Below are 20612 nucleotides of genomic sequence, written 5' to 3' on the forward strand. Positions count from 1 at the left end.
TTGAACCACCTCTTCACTGAACTCTCACATACCAAGCTAAATCGTCCAGGGCTGGGGTATAGAGACCCCCTATAATCCAAAGCCCACTAAAATTCAGACAAGTCATCCTAAGCCATTTGCCTTTCCACAAAAGCCCTAATAAGAGCTCTAGCTTAGCTTTCCCCTTACTCCTGCCTCTGCCTCTTTACCAAACCTTAGTGCTTCCTATATGGCTCTGTATGGCGTCCCCCTTTTCTTGAGAAATGGAATAAAATTTTTCTTTCAATGGCATTGGTCTCTATGTGTTGTCACCCAGTTATCTCCACAAATTAAAATACCTCAGGTATTTTGAGATGTGTTTGCCCAATGGAAATGAAAATACATGTCCTCACAAAGACTTGTGTACAAATTTATTCATAGAATCTTTATTCCTAAGAGCCACATACTGAAAATAGCTCAAATGTTCATCAATAAGTCAAGTTAAGTGCACTGTGACATATCCATACAATGGAACACCACCCATCACTACAACAAACTACCGGAAAATGATAGAACATGAGATTATTTCAAAATATACTAAGTGAAAAAAGTCAGACACAAAAGAGTACCTGCCAAAAGACTGGAATTCTAGAAAAGTCAAAATTAATACTGGAAGCATATCCATGGTTGCCTGGGTTGATCTCAAACTTAGGGGCTCAAGTGATCCTCCTCCCTCAGCCTCCCAAGTAGCTGAGAATACAAGTATGCATAACCACATCCAGCTTCTCATTTGTTATCTGAATTGTTACTGAATTGTTAGGTACAATTTTTTTAAATAAAACTAGTTAATTCTTTTAAAACTACTTTCTAAACCATGATGGTGAACACTATAATCCCAGCTACCAGGGAGGCAAAGGTAGAAGTATCACAAGTTTGAGGTCAGCCTGGGCAACTCTCTCTCTCAAAATATAAAGGACAGGGGAGGTAACTCAGTGGTACAGCACCTGTGGGTTAAATCTCCAATGTGGCAGTGGGTGGGGGCACCCACACCAAAAAACTACCATCTACCCTTTTCCCACCTTAATTCTCATCTAGAATAGTTCTAAAATTCAACCAAGTGCGAATAAATACTAAAAATGTTGTCAGTTACAAAATAAAAATCATAAATACAGCAGAGAGAAATATATGCCAAATTTTGTAGAAAACACAATTGTAGTGTTTCTAAAAATAAGCCAGGAAACTATTAGCACTAATATAAGTTTAGAAAAGTTAGGAGATAGAAAGAACTTTCCCAAGATCTGTTGTATTCCTACACAGACATGACCAGTTGAGTTAAAAAAATAAATAAATTTTAGAGTGTTATAGGAGTGCAAAGGAAGGCAGAATGATTGGCTAGGGCCTTGGGGAAAAGAAACACAGTAAAAATGACCCCAAATTCCTAAGGTGGAAACTCTCAAACAAGAACTTCTTAACTGTATTCCTGGGAAGTACCCCCCAAAGATTTGAATTCCGCTTTGTCTGCGGTAGGGCTGATAGGCTGTCTGTAGTTATTGAGTATTTTAAATCCCCCCAGATACTCTACTGAACTACATTAATTGATAGTGAAGAACGAACAATACAAGGATCTTTTGAAGGTAACTATCAGATTCTTCCTACTAAATCAGAATTTATTGACAAATTAGCAATTACTGAATCATTAGTATTTCAAAGTTTTGTAAACTCTATTATATCAGTGATACCAGAAAATGAACTCAAACTGTAAGAATTCAATTATGTATGTGGCATATCAGAATCAATAGCATAAAGAGGGAATCACTTTTTAATAAATAGTGGAACAGCAACAACATTCAGTTGAATGAAGGTTTGCCTTTGATCCATACATAATACCATATGCCAGCATTAACTGCAGATGGATTAAAGCTAAACATAAAACACCATCATGATTACAAAGGCTTAAAAAGGAAAGAATGATATATTTATGCCAGCTGTGGAATACAGAATGATTCTCTGTTTTGGAAAAGAAAGAGGATATGAAAATTAAAACATATATGCTCAAGCATACAATATATGAAACTCTTAAATAGCACATTAAAATGATTTTAATAATAAGAATCAAATTTCTCCCCAGTGGAAGTGTGTCAGTTTCCATTAGTACTTGACTTTACTTACAAATATATCATTTATATATATGCACACATATATACATATATATATGATGTGTTAAGACACGTGTAAATTTGTCATGTTGCAACTTTTTACATATTAGACATCACTATCCCATGTACAGGTGTGCTGTTGAATTGACTAACTTTTAAAGGAACCTTGGAATAAATCTTTTCACCCCTAGGCATTTCTTATCTTAAATGTGTCCTTGATTAGAATATTCAAGTCCATGCACATCACTCATGTAAAATTATGCAATGGAGTACACATGTATGCTGTTCTCAATTAAGTGTTGGGTAAGGCTTGGAATCATGCACTCCATGCATATCCCCACTATGATGTCAGCACCAATTGCACAATAACAAGTGAACATGTAACTGGTTGTACAAAAATAATGTCCCATTATAAATAGAATCAGGATGAATCATGAGTTTTGATTGTTACTTCTCTGAGTTTATATCTATGATAAAGAATTTATATCATGTATCAAATCTTATTAGTGAAGCAATATTTTTCTGATTTTTAATAATTAACTAACATTGTAAATGAATAAAGTTTTTTTCATTTTTCTTTGTTATATATAACAGCAGAATGCATTACAACTCATATTATACATACAGAGCACAATTTTTCATATCTCTGGTTGTACACAAAGTAGAGTCACACCATTTGTGTCTTCATACATGTACTTAGGATAATGATGTCCATCTCATTTCACCATCTTTCCTACCCCTATGCCTCCTCCCTTCCCCTCCCTACCCTTTTCCCCTTTGCCCTATCTAGAGTTCATCAAATCCTCCAATGCCCCCCGCCAAGCACATACATATTTAATGCAATTCCAATCAAAATCCTAATGACATTCCTCATAGAATTAGAAAAAGCAGTCATGAAATTCATCTGGAAAAATAAGAGACCCAGAATAGCTAAAGCAATCCTTAGCAAAAAGAGTGAAGCAGGTAGCATCACTTATACCAGGCCTTAAACTATACTACAGAGCAATAGTAACAAAAACAGCATGATATTGACACCAAAATAGACTTGAAGACCAATAGTACAGAATAGAGGACACAGAGACTAACCCAAATAATTACAGTTATCTTATATTAGACAAAGGTGTACAAAAACGTACATTGGAGAAAAGATAGCCTTTTTAGCTGGGAAAACTGGAAATCCATATGCAACAAAATGAAATTAAACCCCTATCTCTCACCATGCACAAAACTCAACTCAAAGTGAATCAAGGACCTAGGAATTAGAAGCAGAGACCAGAGACACTGAATAAAATTTTTTAAAGTAGAAATTATGGAGATGTCCCATAAATCCCTCATCACACATATGCATAACCTCCCCCACTATCAGAGTCCCTCCCCCATTATCTGAGTGGTACATTTGTTACGACTGATGAATTACATTGACACATCATTAACACCCAAAGTCCATAGTTTACAGTAGGTTTCACTCTTGATGTTGTACATTCTGTGGGGTTTGACAAAAATATAATGATATAAAATATAAAATATAATGTACCCACCATTGATAATGTAATAGTAATATAAAATATAATGTACCCACCATTGTACAATCCTACAGAATAGTTTCACTATTCTGAAAATCCTCTTCACTGTGCCTATTCAGCCCTTGCTTTCCCAACCCATGGCAACCACTAATATTTTAACTCTATCTAGAATTTTCCTTTCCTATGAAAGTCATATATTTGGAATTTTACAATATATCACCTTTTCAGACTGGCTTCTTATACTTAGTAATATGCAATTAAGTTTTCTCCATGTCTTTGCATGGCTTGATAGCTTATTTCTTTTTAGAACTAATAATATTCCATAGTCTAATGTACAGTTTACTTATCCACTCACCTACAGAAGGACATCTTGTTTTGGCAATTATGAATTACACTGCTGTCAACCTCTCTGCGTGTACAGGTTTTTCATGTGGATATAAGTTTTCATGAATACAACCTCAAAACAAAAATTTCTACTTCTTTTTCAAGGAAACATCAAAGAACTAAATTTGCCTGAGATTGCAAAGTGAGCTATTACAAAATATTCATCTGTATAATTCAGGATTTTCTCCACAACAGGCAACAAAAACAAAAACACAGAAACAAATTGGAAGCTAAAACGGTGATTGTCATTCATAATTTCAGATTTCACGTGTTTGTGTTCATCAAAACCTCATTCATTGTCTTGGAATTCACCTTTGTGGTCTTTGAACCAAGTAATTGTTTAAAAAAATATAAATTTGTAAAGTAAATAAAGCAATAAAGCACATTCATTTTTCCTGTTTTGTATAGGAAGATTTTGTAAGATTTTGTGAAGCTGGGCACCGTGGCTCACTCCTGTAATCCCAGCAGCTTGGGAGGATAAGGCAGGAGGATTGCAAATTCCAAGACAGCCTCAGAAACTTAGCAAAGCCCTAAGCAACTTAGTGTCTTACTGTCTCAAAAAAAAAAGGAGGTGCTGGGGATATGTCTCAGTGGTTATGGGCTCCTGAGTTCAATCCCCAGGACAAAAAAAAAAAGACTTTGTGGAAAAAGAATCCCATTGCTAAGAAATAAAATAATTTTTTAAGTTTGAAAATTATTAAAATAAATCATTAAATAGAATAGAGAATAGGGGCAATTTCATACTCACAGTCTCATGTTTTTAAAGGGCTTATTAGAGGCTCCAGGATTTTATAGCATGCTGGGTTTTATAACATGTTATTGTTGGATGTCTTGAGTAGAGCTTTTCTTCCTCTTCTGAGAGCTAATTATAGGAGTCAATGGGATGTCAGATATGCCAATTCTGCTCCAAGGCACGAGGATACTTTGTTTTCCAAGGCAACATTCCCAGTTATTACACTAATAGTAAACATGACATACTCACAACTGGAAAACATTGTGTCTGTCTGGATAGTTGCTTCCAAGCAACAACTTCTAGAAGGTGCATCCAGATCTTCAAGGAACAGTCAACTGACTGCACATCTTCTTCCTGCTGATTAACTAAAAAAAAAAAAAAATATGTTGTTATTGTTATTTTGCTGGGCTTTTTGTTTTGGGGGTTTGGGGTTGTTTGTTTAGATTGGCTAAGATTTCATCTCAGGTCAGTGACATCTAAGTTTGGTGGAGGTTGCTCCCAAACATACTTCCTAGCTTTGAGAGGACTATGTAGAGTCAAAGCCAGCCATTGCGACTGGGAAGAAGACAGGACATCTGGTCCTCAGTTGCCATCATCAATCTCTGATGACACCTGCATTCTCATCTGGTATCCAGTTGCACAGGCCGTGCAAATAACAGCTACAGGCTCTTCATTCTGATCTTGAGACCTCTTCAGGATCTCAGCTCTCTTTAATTGTCCCTTGACACTCTTGAGGGACATAGAAAACATTCAACTACTTTTCCACAGGGAACAGGGAACAGGACACACATATTCTACTCCCACATCATGCTGAGAGCAGGGGAATTTTATAATCCCCTGCATTCAGTCTGTTACTTCCCTGAACTCCATATGGAAAGTGAGTCTCAGACTTCGTATTTCATATTCTCAAGACTTCCTGGGGGCTCTGTGTCCCACCCCCACTGCATTCCCCAGAAGCAACCCCTTCTTCTCCTCTAGTGCATCAGAGTAAATGACATTGCTGGGGACTGATGAGAGTGGGAGGGACACTGTGTGACTGATCACAGTATTCTTCCATGACTGCTGTTCATATGAATATATATTTTATGACCTTAATCTTTCAGGCTGAATTCTGTATTTTTAAACATTTTTATTTTAAAATCACTGTGCCTAGAATTTCAAATGTTTATTTTCAAACAAAAAGGCTAAGACTTGTTCTCTTTGTCTACTTCTTTTTTTAAGTTGTTGGTGAACTTTTATTTATTTATTTATATGCAGTGCTGAGAATCAAACCCAGTGCTTCACACATGCCAGGCAAGTGTTCTACCGCTGAGCCACAACCCCAGTCCTCTCTGTCTATTTTTTAATTCTAATGACCATGAATGTTTGGGCGGGGGTTGTGGTTAGCAGTAGAGCACTCGCCTGGCATACGTGAGGCCCTGGGTTCCATCCTCAGCACCATATAAAAATACACAAATCGGGGCTGGGGATGTGGCTCAGGCGGTAGCGCACTCACCTGGCATGTGTGGGGTGCTGGGTTTGATCCTCAGTACCACACATAAGTAAAAATAAAGATGTTGTGTCCACTGAAAACTAATATATATATATAAATTCTCTCTTTTTAAAATAAATAAAGGTTTTGTGTCCAACTATAACTAAAAAAAATAAATAAATATTTTTTTAAAAAAAGAGGAAGAATCATATAACTATTGGGGAGAAATGGTTTCTAGGCAGAAGAAACTCCAAATCTAAGTGTTCCGAGGCAAGAGATATGTGGAGCGATTGAGCAAAGGCACAGAGCAGATTGGTTGGAGCTGATGAATGATTGAGTCAGGGATGGTAAGCAGTGAGGTCAGAGAGGTTAAAGAAGGAAGCTAGAGTACAAGATCCTGTTGTAATGAATTTCACTTTTCTTTGAGTAAGATGGGAAGGCTTTGGAGAGTTCTGAAGAGAAGACCAACATAAACTGAGTTTCTTTAAATGGTCACTATAATTGCTTTATTGAAAATAGATTGTTGGGGGAAAGGATGAAAGGCAATCAATCCATCAGGAAACTATTGCAACATTCCAGGCAAGACATGATGGATTAGGGTGCTAGCAATGGAGGTGAATGAAAGTGACCTCCATTATTTCCTCATCTGTATTATTATTTTTATATGTAATAAGTCATTCTTCTTGGGCTAATTTCAAGATTTTTTTCTTTAGTTTCCAACAGTTTGACTACAATGTGTCTAGATTGAAGTTTTCTTTGAATTTGTCCTTAGGGTACAATAAGCTTTTAGGGTCTGAAAATTGATGTTTTCACCAAACTTGAAATTTTTCAGCTATTAATCTTTCAACTTTTTTCCTATCCTATTCATTCTCCTCTCCCTCTGGGACTCCAATTATGCATACTTAAAACTTCTTAATATTGTCCCACAGTCATGAAAGACATTTTCTTCCAATCTTGTTCCCCATTTTCTAGATTGAACCATTTTTGCTAATTTAGCTTTAAATTATCCTGTATTTTGCTATTTCCAATATGTTGGATATTTAATTCACTTATTGTACTTTATTCATAGAATTAGAATTTCCATTTGGTTCTATTTCTATCCTGTCCATTTTTTTCTACTTCAGTGACAGCCGTGCCTAAAGGGTTGGAACCAAGTTCTTTATATAAGAAGCATGTCCTAGGCCCAGCAAAAAGTAAAACTGTATTAGTCATGTGAAGAAATTATAAAATATAACCAATTACCAAGATTAAAAGATTTTAAAAGTCATTGGAAATCATTGCCAAGATTACCCAGATGTTGGAAGTAGTTTAAAGCACTTCTCATACATATATTTAATCATGTAAAGGAAAATATGGTCACATTGAAGAAACAAATGAGTGATCTCAGCAGATCCACAAGTAACTAAGCTACATGCCAAAAAAAAAAAAAAAAAAAAGTAACATTCTTTAGAGAAATAGACACTCACATACAAACAAAAGAAATTCACACTCAACCTATAAAATTTACACTGTATGTCATGCAATCAAAATTTGTTTAGCATGTAAAGAAGCAGGAAAATACCCTAACCCCAATATTACCAGGAGAAAAGTCTATCAATATAAACAGATACGGAAATGATAGGATTATCGGACAAGGACATGAAAATAACTATTGTAAATATTATAAGTAAGTAGAAGAATGTAAAAGAAAGCATGAACATAATGGGGAGGGGTATGAAGATATAAAAAGATACAAAGAGAACTTCTATAGATGAAAACTGTAGTGCCTGAAATTAAAATATATCATATAAAATTAATATCATATGAGATACTACAGAGAAAAGAACAGTGAACTGGAAAACATAGCAACAGAAACCATCCATACTGAATGACAAGGGGAAAAAAAGGCTGGGGGGCAGGGGAAATAAACAAATCAGGCATGGTGGAAAATGCCTATAATCCCAGTGACTCCGGAGGCTAAAGCAGAAGGATCACAAGTTTGAGGCCAGCCTCATCAACTTAGTGAGGCCCTGTCTCAAAATAAAAAGGACTGGGGATGTGGTTTAATGGTAAAATGACCCCGGGTTCAATCCCTATTACAAAGAGATAGAGAGATAGAGATAGAGATAGAGATGAGAGAGACAGAGAGAGAGAGAGAGAGAGAGACCGACTGACTGACTCAGTGACCAATGTAAATATGTTTAACTAAAATCCCAGAAGAAGAGATCAGGGTAGGCAGAAAAAAAAATTAATGGAATTAATAGCCAAAAGTTTTCAAATTCACTGGGAATACAAACCCACAAATCCCAGTATCTCAACATAACTGAAATAGGATGAACAAAATGAGAACCACGCCAAAGTACATTGTAATCAAATTGCTAAACACTAGTGGTTTAGAAACAACATACTTTTTTCATACTTTTTATTGGTTCATTACAATTATGCATAATAGTGAGGTTTGTTGCTACATATTTGTACATACACACAACATAACAATACAGTTTGGTCAATATCATTCCCCAGTATCTCTCCTAAAAACAACAAACTTTAAAGCAGACAGAGGAGAGAGAACAGGTATATTATCCAGCAGATTGAAGATAAGAATGACAAAACTTTTTGACTGAAATTATGGAAGCCAGAAGACAACTGAATGATACTTTCAAGTGATAAAGGAAAAATATGTCAAACTTGAATTCCATTAAAAAAAAAAAACCTTAAGTTAAGACAAAGACTTTTCCAGACCAACAAAAGCTGAGATAATTTATTGCAAATATACCTGAATTATAATAAAGGTCAAAGGTAGTACTCAGGCAGCACAAAAGCAATACCAGAGAAAAATTGGATCTACACAAATGAATGAAAACATTAGAAATGGTTAATGTTGGCAAATACAAAAGAAATTATTTCTCATTTTATAATTTATAATCTCTTTTAAAAGCAATTGGCTGCTTAAAGCAAAATAGTAATATGCAGCAGCAAAATTATGACATTAGCACTTAAGATGGGAAGGGGAAATGAAAGTATAGTGTTGCCATGTTCTTACACTTTACATGAAGTGATATTTATGATTTGAAGGCACACTATGATATGATAAAACATGCACCCCCTAGAACAACTACTAAAAAAATGAGGTAGAGCTAATAAGCCAAAAGTGGAGATAAAATGAACTGCAAAAATAACAAACACTCTATTATTACAAAAGAAAACAGAAGAGTAAAAGTGAAAAAATAGAAAAAAAGAACAAATAGAGCAATTACAAAACAAATAGCAAAATACTAGGTTCTAACACAACCATATCAATAATTATATTACAGTAGATGTGTAACCGATGTGATTCTGCTATCTGTATATGGGGTAAAAATGGGAGTTCATAACCCACTTGAATCAAAGTGTGAAATATGATATGTCAAGAACTATGTAATGTTTTGAACAACCAACAATAAAAATTAAAAAAATAATTATATTAAATCCAAATGTTCTAAATACTCCAATTAAAAGATTGATATTATTAAATTAGATTAAAAAGAAAAATAAGTAAGACTCAACTACAAGATTTTTACTATCCAACTTTAAATATAAGGACACAGAGAGGTTAATAGTAAAACCATAGAGAAGATATATCACATAAAAACTAATCAAAAGATTTGATGAGGGGCTGGGGATGTGGCTCAAGTGGTAGCGCGCTCGCCTGGCATGCGTGCAGCCCGGGTTCGATCCTCAGCACCACATACAAACAAAGATGTTGTGTCCACCAAAAAATAAATAAATAAATATTTAAAAAAAAAAAAAAGATTTGATGATAAATTTGATGCTTTTTAAAATCCAAAATACAGATAAGATGGCTTTTGATCCCAGGACAAAAATCAATGGTAAATAAAATTTTTAAAGTGTCATGTTCATCACTAAGCATTAATCTTTTTAAAAATGATTATTCCAGCACTGTCCAATAGAAGTATAATGTGAGCCCCAAGATGAACCACACAAATAATGTTTTTTCTAACAGCTACATTTGTCAAAGCCCACAAAATGTATAACACTAAGAGTGAATTCTTGCCCAGGCACTGTGGGGCAAGTCTGTAATCCGAATGGCTCAGAAGGCTGAGGCAGGAGGATCACGAGTTCAAAGCCAGCTTCAGCGAAAGCAAGGTGCTAAGCAACTCAGGGAGACCCTATCTCTAAATAAAATAAAAAATAGGGCTGCAGATGTGGCTCAGTGTTGAGTGCCCCTGAGTTTAATTCCCAGTACCAAAAAAAAGGGGGGGGAGTGAATTCTCATGTAATCTATAGACTTTGGTTGTTATGTCAATGAAGGTTCATTGATGGTAACAGATGTACCTCTCTAGTGCAGGATGATTAGTGGGGAGACCATGCATAGGAGGGGTAGGGTATGCCTTCTCTACCTTCCACTCAATTTTGCTGTGAACCTAAAACTATTCTAAAAACTAAAGTATATTTTTTTAAGTAAAAAGAATCAGGTGAGTTGATTTTAATATATTTTACATTCTTGTTTTCTTACTAAACCTTTAAAGTTTGGTATCAGCACATTTCAGATTGGACTAGCCACATGTCACCCAAGAGTCACACATCACTCCTGGTTACCATATTGGACAGTCTAGACTTTTTGACACATATCTCTTAAGCAGGAGTGAGGAGCAAGGTAGGGAAGGAGTTCAGCCTATGGGTCCTTTGGCCCAAGTGGAAAATCTCTCATTACAGTTCAAGTGTTAATATTATTCACTCTGTTAAATACTGTGTTAGATATTTGAAATACAGTATGTTCTTTAATCTTTCCACGAAGGCTAAAAGAGAGAGAGAGAGAGAGAGAGAGAGAGAGAGAGAGAGAGAGAGAGAGAGAAGAAGAAGAAGAAGAAGGAGGAGGAGGAGGAGGAGGAGGAGGAGGAGGAGGAGGAGGAGGAGGGAAGTAAGACTCAGAAGTTAAATGATTTTGCCCCTGGTCACAGGAACTAGTTAAGTAGAATGCAATTAGGACTCAGGAGTGTGATAAACCCTTGCTCTTTCCATTACATTACACTGCAATTCTCTGTCCCCTGGGAAAGCCAACTGCTTCTAGTGGTCTTAATAGAGGGAAAATGGAAATAATGGAAATAAGCTATTAGTTTCATCCCTGAACAGTAAGATGATTCCAAAATGGATGTACTATTGTTCAGGTGGGCAGAAGAGACCTACACAATTGGCTTCAATAGCCAGCAGACGCTCTCAAACATTCTCCACAGTGACTGTCATATGAGGGGTGGGGCACCTCCAAACTGATCCCCCCCTCCAGTGTTGGAGATAGAATCCAGGGCCTCACATATGATAGAGAAGCGCTCTACCACAGAGCTACATATCCCAACGTCTGAATGCCACAGTCTGACATTCAGTCCCTACGTCTAGAAAGAAATAGGTGTTAAGCGTACTCGAAAGGTGTTCCGAGCCTATAAGTGCCAACAGCTATGGTGGTGAATCCGTGCCTCTGGCCCTTGAATTGGGACCATGTCAGTGGCAGAACCCTTCAGCATTTGGGGGAAGTCAGGTGACACGCCTTTTTTTCGGTCTGAGGCAGCACTTCGGTAGAAAGGATATTGAGAGTTATCTCTGAGGGTACCAGAAGGGGAGTAGCCTCTGCAGTTCAGCCTTGACTTAGCCCCCAGGTCTCAGGCGAACTTGTTTTGTGGTCTTCGCAGTCAGTCTCCTCTCTGAGCTTCAGTGGCCCCGAGGTAAACCTCGGGACGGGAGCGGCGTTCCAAGGGCCTCTCCCGTTCTGACAGCCTCTGACTCCGCTCTTGGAGAACGCTGGCTGGCCGGCTGCAGATAATACCCATATACAGCTGGGCTCTAACAAAGGGCCGGGGTCCACGGCGCGTTGCCGCCCCCAGGAGGTTTTGGAAACTCCGTGAGGCCGGGGGCGGGGCTTGAGTGCGCCGCAGCCAATCACCGAAGGGCCAGGGCGCCAGGGGCGGGTCCTGGAGCTAGTGGCGGCGGCGGCGGCGGCGGCCAGGCTGGGTCCGAGCATCCCGCCGCTCCGGACCCGCCCGGCCCGGACATGGCGAACGTCCGGGCCTCCCTCCGAGGCACGCTGCTGCTTCTGCTGGCTGTGGCGAGGGTCGCGGAGGTGGCGGGGGGCCTGGCCCCGGGCAGTGCGGGTGAGTAACTACTGGAGCTGCGGTTCGGGGCGATCCCGAGCGGCCGCCTCAGCACTCCAAGATGGCGCGGGGCAGGGGGCGGGAGTGAGCGCGACCCCAGACCCGGCCCACGTCCGGTGACCCTGGGTCTGGAGGTCTCGGCCGTCAGGACCCGTTGCCGACGCGGGACAAATCAAGGTCCCTCCCTACTTGCCCTCTGCGTCCCGAAGATCTTCTGAACTGGGGCCATTGACCCGGGTTCGAGGCCTTGCTCTGTCACCTATCGGCCATGGGCTCCCTGCTCTGCCCTGAAACCCCTCGCCTGGCTCTGGCCCCTGTCAGAAAACGGTAAAATGCCTTCGCTCAGGATCGTCACGAAGGTTGGATGGATTTCAGATGTGCAGCCTCCTGCCCAGGCAGTGATTGTGACTTGTTACTTGACCCTCACTTGGTTTCGAAAGGCCGGCCTCGGTGTCGTGAGCGCTGGTTGGCCCCACCGTGCTGTGTCAGACAGAGTTGGGCGGGAGGCATTAAAAATCAGTAAACCCTGCTTTCTGGTGCTTTCGGGCTGTAGGAGAGTTGTGTCCTTGCTCAAAAGGAGTTAAACTAAGGATGAATAGCAAACTACAGTGCTTATAGTTAGTTGTCTCCTACTTGCTGGTCATTCAGATTTGTTGCTAACTCCTGCTATCCAGGAGAGCTCAGGTTACAAACTAGGGTACAACAGGAGTAGCTTGAATTCAAGGCAGAAGTGTCCAAAGGAGATACAGAACTGTGTGTGCACAGAGGGAGAAAGATGACATCCACCTAGGATGGGGGCAGAATTGAATGATGACTTCCTAACTGTACTAACCATCCATAGATGGCAGGGTTCCTATTAACAACAGTGGTGGAGGAGTGCATTGCTTTCAGGGAGAGACCCCTAGCAAAAGCAAAGTCAATCTCAACAGGTTTTAAGGTAGTCTACAATGTTAAAAATAAAGATTAAGAAAAAAGAAAAAGGAAGGTTTTAAAAAGGGAGAGAATTGTGACAGAAACTTAGGATTAGATAACTGTAATTGGGTTCTAAGTTTACATGTAAATTAGCCCAGAAACCAAAGAAAAAAAGAGAAAGAATACTGATTATTCTTGGCTAACTCAACTTACCATTCAGGACCCCATTTTTCTCACTAAGTTAAAAGAGATTGAACTAAAGCACTTACAAAGATTTGGTCCATAGAGTACTAGTTGTACATTCTCATCCATAGCTACTCAATTCTGTGGGAAATTGTAGAGTGAAGAGGTTAAGAATACTGGAGAAAGTTACTTAGCCTTAATCTTTTTATCTAATATCCACATTTATTGTGTACGGTATACAATATATAGTATAGCATAGTAACCACTGAAATGTTAGCTATTAAATATGTTTGGGAAACACTGCATTTTGTACCCTCATCTTATAAATTCACAAAATACATTAGATTCATAATAAAGGGTCCAAGGATTTCTATTCCAAACACTGGTTTGCTGGGGAAATAAGAGAATGGCTGCTCAGGAGCGTAACTCTTTTTAGAGAACTGAACATATTCTAAAATAAACAGTGGTGATGGTTGCACAACTCTTAAACAGAACTGAATTATATACCTTAAAAGGGTGAATTGCATGCTATGTGAATTATATCACAAAATTATTACAGAAAGGAAATAATCATTTGCTCATAAAATGTTTTGTTCATAATGCCTAACATGCATTTTAGAAAATGCTGGGCTAGTTGGTTTTTAACAGCCCTTCCAGCTCTAAAAGTTCACGACCTCATAAAGTTTGTGTTGTTTGATAAAGAGAAAAATTCCAGATTTAATTTTAAAATTCTTGTATTAAGTTCTAGGAAGCTTATATTGCCTGGTTCTTTACATAAAGAACATTGAGTAATATAGTGGACAAAGGCTTCTACTGTGCATAGTAGAAAGTGCAAAAAATGTTCTTCAATTCTAAACAGAAATTGAGAACACAATTATTAAATTGTTTTTCAATGAAGGCCTGGTTTATATTCCTGCATAGTCTTCTGTCAAAGTTTGGGTCTTTCTGTTTCCTCCTTTACCAGTCACTACCCACTCTGCCCTGATTATTCTTATGCTCAAGGGATGTAGGTGAGGGAGTGATAAATACTACTTATTGGCTGCTTATCTTTTTGGAGGGTGGGATGGGACCTTATGCTGCATTCTTAGGATCTGTGTCTGATGACACCTGGGGAGTAGCTCTGTTTCTATTTAAGATATTTTGTAAGCAAAAGATGTAACATTAAGAGCCAAATTGCAACAAGTTGACATTTAAGGAATTATGTAATAGTCTGGAATCCTGAAAAAGAACAAATGAATTTTAAATAAGAAAACGCCTATCTGGAGGAAAGTAATAAAAAACAGATTCCCATTCCAATGAAGTGTCTTGGCCTACACTGAAGAAAGAACTAGAACTAATGATAGACCCAATAGGATAGTTTATAGTATGTTACTAAAAGTTCCTATCTTATATCATAGACTTAAGCAATCTTTCATTATTCATACTTTTTACTGTATAACATTCAAAGAAGAAAGGGAGGTTGGTTTTATATATTATAAGTATATTATATAAGTTTTATATATTGTAAGTATACCTTTTTTGTTTGTTTGTTTTATTTTAGTACTGGGGATTGAACCCCCAGGCACTTACCCACTGAGCCACATCCCCAGTCCCTTTTTTATATTTAGAGACAGGGTCTCGCTGAGTTGCTTATGGCTTCATTTATTACTTAGGACCGTGCTAAGTTGCTGAGGCTGGCTTTGAATTTGCAATCCTCCTGCCTCAGCCTCCCAAGTTGCTGGGATTACAGGTGTGCACCGCTGTGCTCGGCCATAATGTGACTTTTAAAAGAGTAAAGCATACTCTTTTTTTTTTTTTTTTCCATCAAAAAATACTCTGTCCTAAGTACAGAGCTGCTGGTCTCAAGGAGCTTACACTCTAGAGGAGGGGAAATAGATAATGAAATTATTTCTGGGTGTGATAAATATACTATGAAAAAACTAAACCAAATGGTAACAGAATTGAGTGAGTGGAAGCTGAATGGTTACTTCAGAGTTGACAAGAGCAGCCTCTTTGAAAGGTGAAGTTAAGATCTGAAGGCCAGGAAGGCACTATCCTTCTGAAAGACAGAGGTGGCGTCCTGGAAGAGCAGAGGCCTTAAGGCATAAAGACCAGAAGGTCTATGTGATTGGAACATAGTGAGAAAGAAAGTACACTATCACTAGATGGTGCTAATCTTTATAAGAAGTCACATGAAGATTGCATTCTGTGTACAGATAGAAACCAACAGAGTTTTAAATGAGAGACATGATTTAATTTATATTTTAGATCACCCTTGCTGCTAAATGGGAAAAAATTATTATAATAGGCAAGAGTATAGACAAGGCATCTCAAAGGCCATTGCGGTAGTCCAAGCAAGAGAATGGTGACTCAGAGGAGAGTGGTGGTGGAGGTAGAAGAGGAGAGATCTGAGATATTGTTGATAGGTTGGATGTAGGAATTGAAGAAAGAAAGAATTAAGGGTTACTCATAGGTTTCTGTTGTTGTTATTTTAATCTTGAGCAGCTTAGTAAAAGTTGATACCATTTTCCAAGGTAGGAAAGACAGGAAGGAGCAGGTTTGAGGAAAATTGACAGGTAAGGCGGAAATAGAACCAAAAGTTCTAAAGTTCCATTTTGGGGCCTGGAGATGTAGCTTGGTGGTAGAATACCTGGCTAACATGTGCAGATCCTAGGTTCAATCCCAAGTACCACAAACAATGTTCTTACATTTTTTTTTATGTTTAAGATGGGTATTAGGAATAATTGCCCATGTCCATTGCTTATTAAGCTAAATTTTATACCTGTCAATAATTTATTCAGCAAATATGATCTGTTAATAGTACCAGATGCCATGATAAACATAGGTATAAAATAAAAGCAAAAACAGACATGATCTTTACTTTCATGTGACTTAAAAGTTTAGTGGGAAATTCAGACATTAAATATTACCCCCAAATGTATACTATCTACATTGCTAATTTATATTTGTAATTATATATAATTCAAACACATCTATTTACATCCTAAATCTAAGGACTATATTTCAGGGAAAGTCATGATATTGTATATAATATGCTGGATGCTTTTAAGAACATAGACACCATGAAGACTACAAGAACAATGAAATATTAAGAGAATCATTCTGACAAGGGATATACCATTGGGAGCGAGATTTTATACTTTCAAATTTCTTGTTTATGAACAGGAGACTTGTAGCACAGAGTGGGGTAGAAAATTATGCAAGAATGCTGGCTATTAGCATGTATAGGAGAATTTCACAAGAGCCTTTTCCTTTAGTTGTTACATAATGATGATTGTTGGGGTTAAGGCATTTTTGACCCCAACAAACAGACCCAACCTAGCTCAGATTAGGGGGCTGGCTATGTAACCTTTAACAGGAAATCTCATAGAAAACTATGGGTGGGCAGTTCTGCACACCTCTACCTTAGGGATTGCTGGGGAAACTGGAAAGTTGTAAGGAATGAGAATGTTTTTACAGATAGCTTCTCTATCTCTTTGCTTCTTTTTGTGCATCTCTTGCATTTTTTCTACCAACCAGTTTCTTCTTTTTACTCATGTTTTCTGTACTCCAATAAAACTTCAGCTTCCCCAGTTGCAATTCTTCTTGCCTTCTATTCGTACTACCAACGGGCTGTTTATTTCTTGCCTGAGAACTTGATTGTCTCCAAGAATGGCGTTGCATTAACCAAATTGAGTCCAAGGTCAACCAGGACCATCTTTTTTGAGACCAAAACAATCATGTTTGCTACATTATGAGTGGGTCACCATATAACATGTGCTACTGAGAGAGTACAGGGAGGAAAAAACTTGTACTTTTTTTTTTTTTTTTTTTCCTGTTAAGAGGGGTATAACAAAAGGGGCTGGAGCTGTATAATAGCTCAGTTGTAGAGTGCTTGCTTCAGACTGTGAGGCACTGGGTTCAATCCTTAGCACGACATAAAAAGAAATAAAGATACTGTGTCCATCTACAACTGAAAAAAAAATATTTTTTAAAAAAGGATGTAAAAACAGTATTAATATTTTTTAATCTGTGAATAAAATATTTTAAATTGAATACTGTACTTGGTGTACCAAGAAGATCAGTCAATCTGGGGATTCCAAAAGAACTCATTTGGAATACTTAGATAAGAATTAAATATTAAAGGTTCCAATTCTACCTAGAATAGTAGGGTCTTGCTGTAGCACATGCCTATTATCCCAGTAACTAATTTAGCAAGCCCCTGTTTCAAAATAAAAAGAGCTGGGGACATAGCTCAATGATAGAGTACCTGTGGATTCGATCTCCAGTACTGCCAAAAAAAAAAGTTGGATCTTAATTAAACCAAAAATCAACATGGCCTGAAGTTGTTGGAAAAAAAAACTTGAAAGATGTTTGGAATTTAAATCACCAAGCATTTCAGGCAGAAGACTGTGTTCCAAATAAATGTAGATTTTTCCTTATTGAAAATAACTGAAGTTTAGGGAAGGAAGGCTAGAAAAAAGACTTGGAAATATTTTTAGTTGGAATAGTAGGAAGCCATTGTAGGCCCTTAATTAAGAGTGACATCATGAAAAATCCATTAAAAAAATTAACTTGGCATTCATATTGATACTACAACAGAATGAACATAATTGGTGTTACAGCAGCGCAGCGTGAGACAAACAATAGAGGATATATCCAACTTGCAAATGATTCAGGAAAAAACAAAACATATCTGTTTATACATATGTGTAATCATACAGATGATGAAACAGTATGACAGCAGTATTGGACGAGTGATGGATTATTTGGCTCTTCCTTGGCTGGCAATGTATTTTGCACAGATACATACACACATAACATCAGTTTTTAAGAATAATTGTGACATTTGCATGAATGAATTTTTAAATTAAAGTTGCAATTGTCGTTTAAACATTTTTAGAGTGATTTTCATTTTCAAAGTTGTTTTGAAAATAAAAATTTGATCACAAAAAAGATTTCACTGGGTGTGATGGTGCATACTTATAATCCCAGCTACTCAGGAGGCCAAGGCAGAAGGGTTATGAGTTCAAGGTCATCCAGGACCATCTTTTTTGAGACCCTGTCTCAAAATAAAATTTAAAAAGGGCTGGGAATGTAGCTAAGTGGTAGATTGCTTGCTTAGCAAGCACAAAACCCTGGGTATAATCCCTAGTACAGCCAAAATATATATATATATATATATATATATATATATATATATATATATATATATATACATATGTAATAAAAATAAGACCAGAATTTTTAAATTAATATATCTTTTTTATTTAAAATGACCTTCTTCCAGCATTAGCTCAGATTTTTTCCCCCTTAATAGTGTGGGAAGGATATGTATATTTTCTTAAAAATATATATTCTGTTTTAGTAATTCTTTAGGAAAACATTAATTAGAGGAACTCATTATTTTCCATAGAAAAGAAAACAAGAATGGCTTTGCATTAACCAAATTACAGCTTTTGGGATTTGGGAGATATCTGTGGCAAAATCCCTTTTAACTTAAAAAAATCCTGTAATTCTATGGATATTCCTTATTTTTAGATTGGGGTGTGTTCCATTTTTTAAAATGCTAATTGGTCTTAGAAGTTGCATTTTTCTGTGTGTGGCTGTAGCATGTGCTTCCTGCTTATTTGCCTATCTTTGGTATACATGTTGCCTAAACCAGCAGCCAAACATTGATATTTCAAATTATTGGATATTCTGCTTGCATATATCTAAATGTCTCTAATTCTTTCTTAAAGCTAACAAGCATGGCTTTTAATAATCAAGTTTTGATTTTTATTAATTTTATAATCACAGACGCTTGGAATAAGAATGCAAGGTATCTGTATGTCTTTTTTTTTTTTTTAATAAATATTTATTTCTTAGTTTTCGGCGGACACAACATCTTTTTGTTTTGTACGTGGTGCTGAGGATCCAACCCGGGCCGCACGCATGCCAGGCGAGCGCGCTACCGCTTGAGCCACATCCCCAGCCCCTGTATGTCTTATTAATAAGGACAACACCTGTGCTTTTTTTTAATTACCATGTTGATATCGAGTTATAAATCAAACTATTTTACCTTTATTCAACTTCATTCTGTGAGAATAAACAGCTTAAAACTGTTTTTTTTTTTTCTTGAAGAACAAATTAGAGTCAAATTATAAAATTAAAGCATTTCTAGAATTCATTGAGTTATAGAAAGCCTTAGGTCTTGGAAAGGTTTTTTTTCTCCCCTTCTTTGTAATAGTTGAATGACCCAGTTAATCCATTTTAATTGCTCTAAAAAAGATAAAGACCTTTAATTGCCACATTAATCACATTTGAATCTTCCCATCCTTAATGAAGCTGTATGAATTAATGTCTTTTTGTGGGCATTTATTTCTTGGAAAATATGCAGTGTTAAAGATTCTAATAAACTTTTATTGTTTCAAAGGAAGAAAAATGTGTACTAATACAGGCTAAAGTTAAGAGTACAGTTTGGAAAATTTGATGGAGCAAAGGCTCCCTAGCCTGTTCATGGAGGGTGGCAGTCCTCTAAAGGGAGGAAATGTACTATTACAGAGGAATGCTTGGTTGAGAAGAGGAAAGAGATTATTGCCAGAAGATTTCAGGCTGCCCTCTTTCATCCATTCGGTCAGAAATACAAGAAAAGGCTTTTGGAAAGACTAGAAGGAAATATGCCAGAATGTCAACAGAGGTTGTGGCAAAACAGTGGGAATAGAGATCTTTTCTTTCTTTCTTTTTTTTTTTTTTTTCCTCTGACTCTCTTTCTCTTCCAAATTGCATGGGGTTTTTAATGGTGGGGGGGAGAATTATTTTAAAAATTTAACTTTGTAGGTCATTCCACTATAAATTTGACCTTCACTATTAAATAGGAAAAAAAAAGTCTTTTATATTTATGTTTTTAAATAAAACTGTTGGTTGTTATTGGAGTTTTAATTGTAACACATTTTGTGTTTCTGTTTTAAATAAACCTTTGCTCCAAGAAACTTTTTCAAAAATCCCAAGACCCAAATCAGACTCCTGTCTGCCTGATTGTTTACTTTTTGCTAAGCCTGTGTTTATTGGGACCATATGTTATTCTGAGTTATCTTTGCTCAAGATCAGCTGGATTTTCTGCCCTCATATGACCTTTGTGTTAGAGGATAGTAGAAAGTGCCAATTTTTAGAGTACTTCAAAAGATCATGTCAATATCATGCAGAGGGGCC

At 37.1% G+C, this 20612-nt stretch overlaps 1 protein-coding gene across 1 annotated transcript in view; it reads left to right on the plus strand.

Moving 5' to 3' along the window:
- Window positions 1-12196: 12196 nt before the first annotated feature.
- Reck (reversion inducing cysteine rich protein with kazal motifs) overlaps window positions 12197-20612 on the plus strand; it is a 78412-nt gene continuing 69996 nt past the window's right edge. Inside the window, exon 1 of the mRNA XM_027930818.3 lies at window positions 12197-12347. Coding sequence (XP_027786619.1) covers window positions 12248-12347 — 100 coding nt within the window. The 5' untranslated portion in view covers window positions 12197-12247. The remainder of the gene's footprint in view (window positions 12348-20612) is intronic.

Source organism: Marmota flaviventris, chromosome 13 (genome assembly GCF_047511675.1).
Source record: "Marmota flaviventris isolate mMarFla1 chromosome 13, mMarFla1.hap1, whole genome shotgun sequence".
In the NCBI taxonomy this organism is placed as follows: domain Eukaryota; kingdom Metazoa; phylum Chordata; class Mammalia; order Rodentia; family Sciuridae; genus Marmota; species Marmota flaviventris.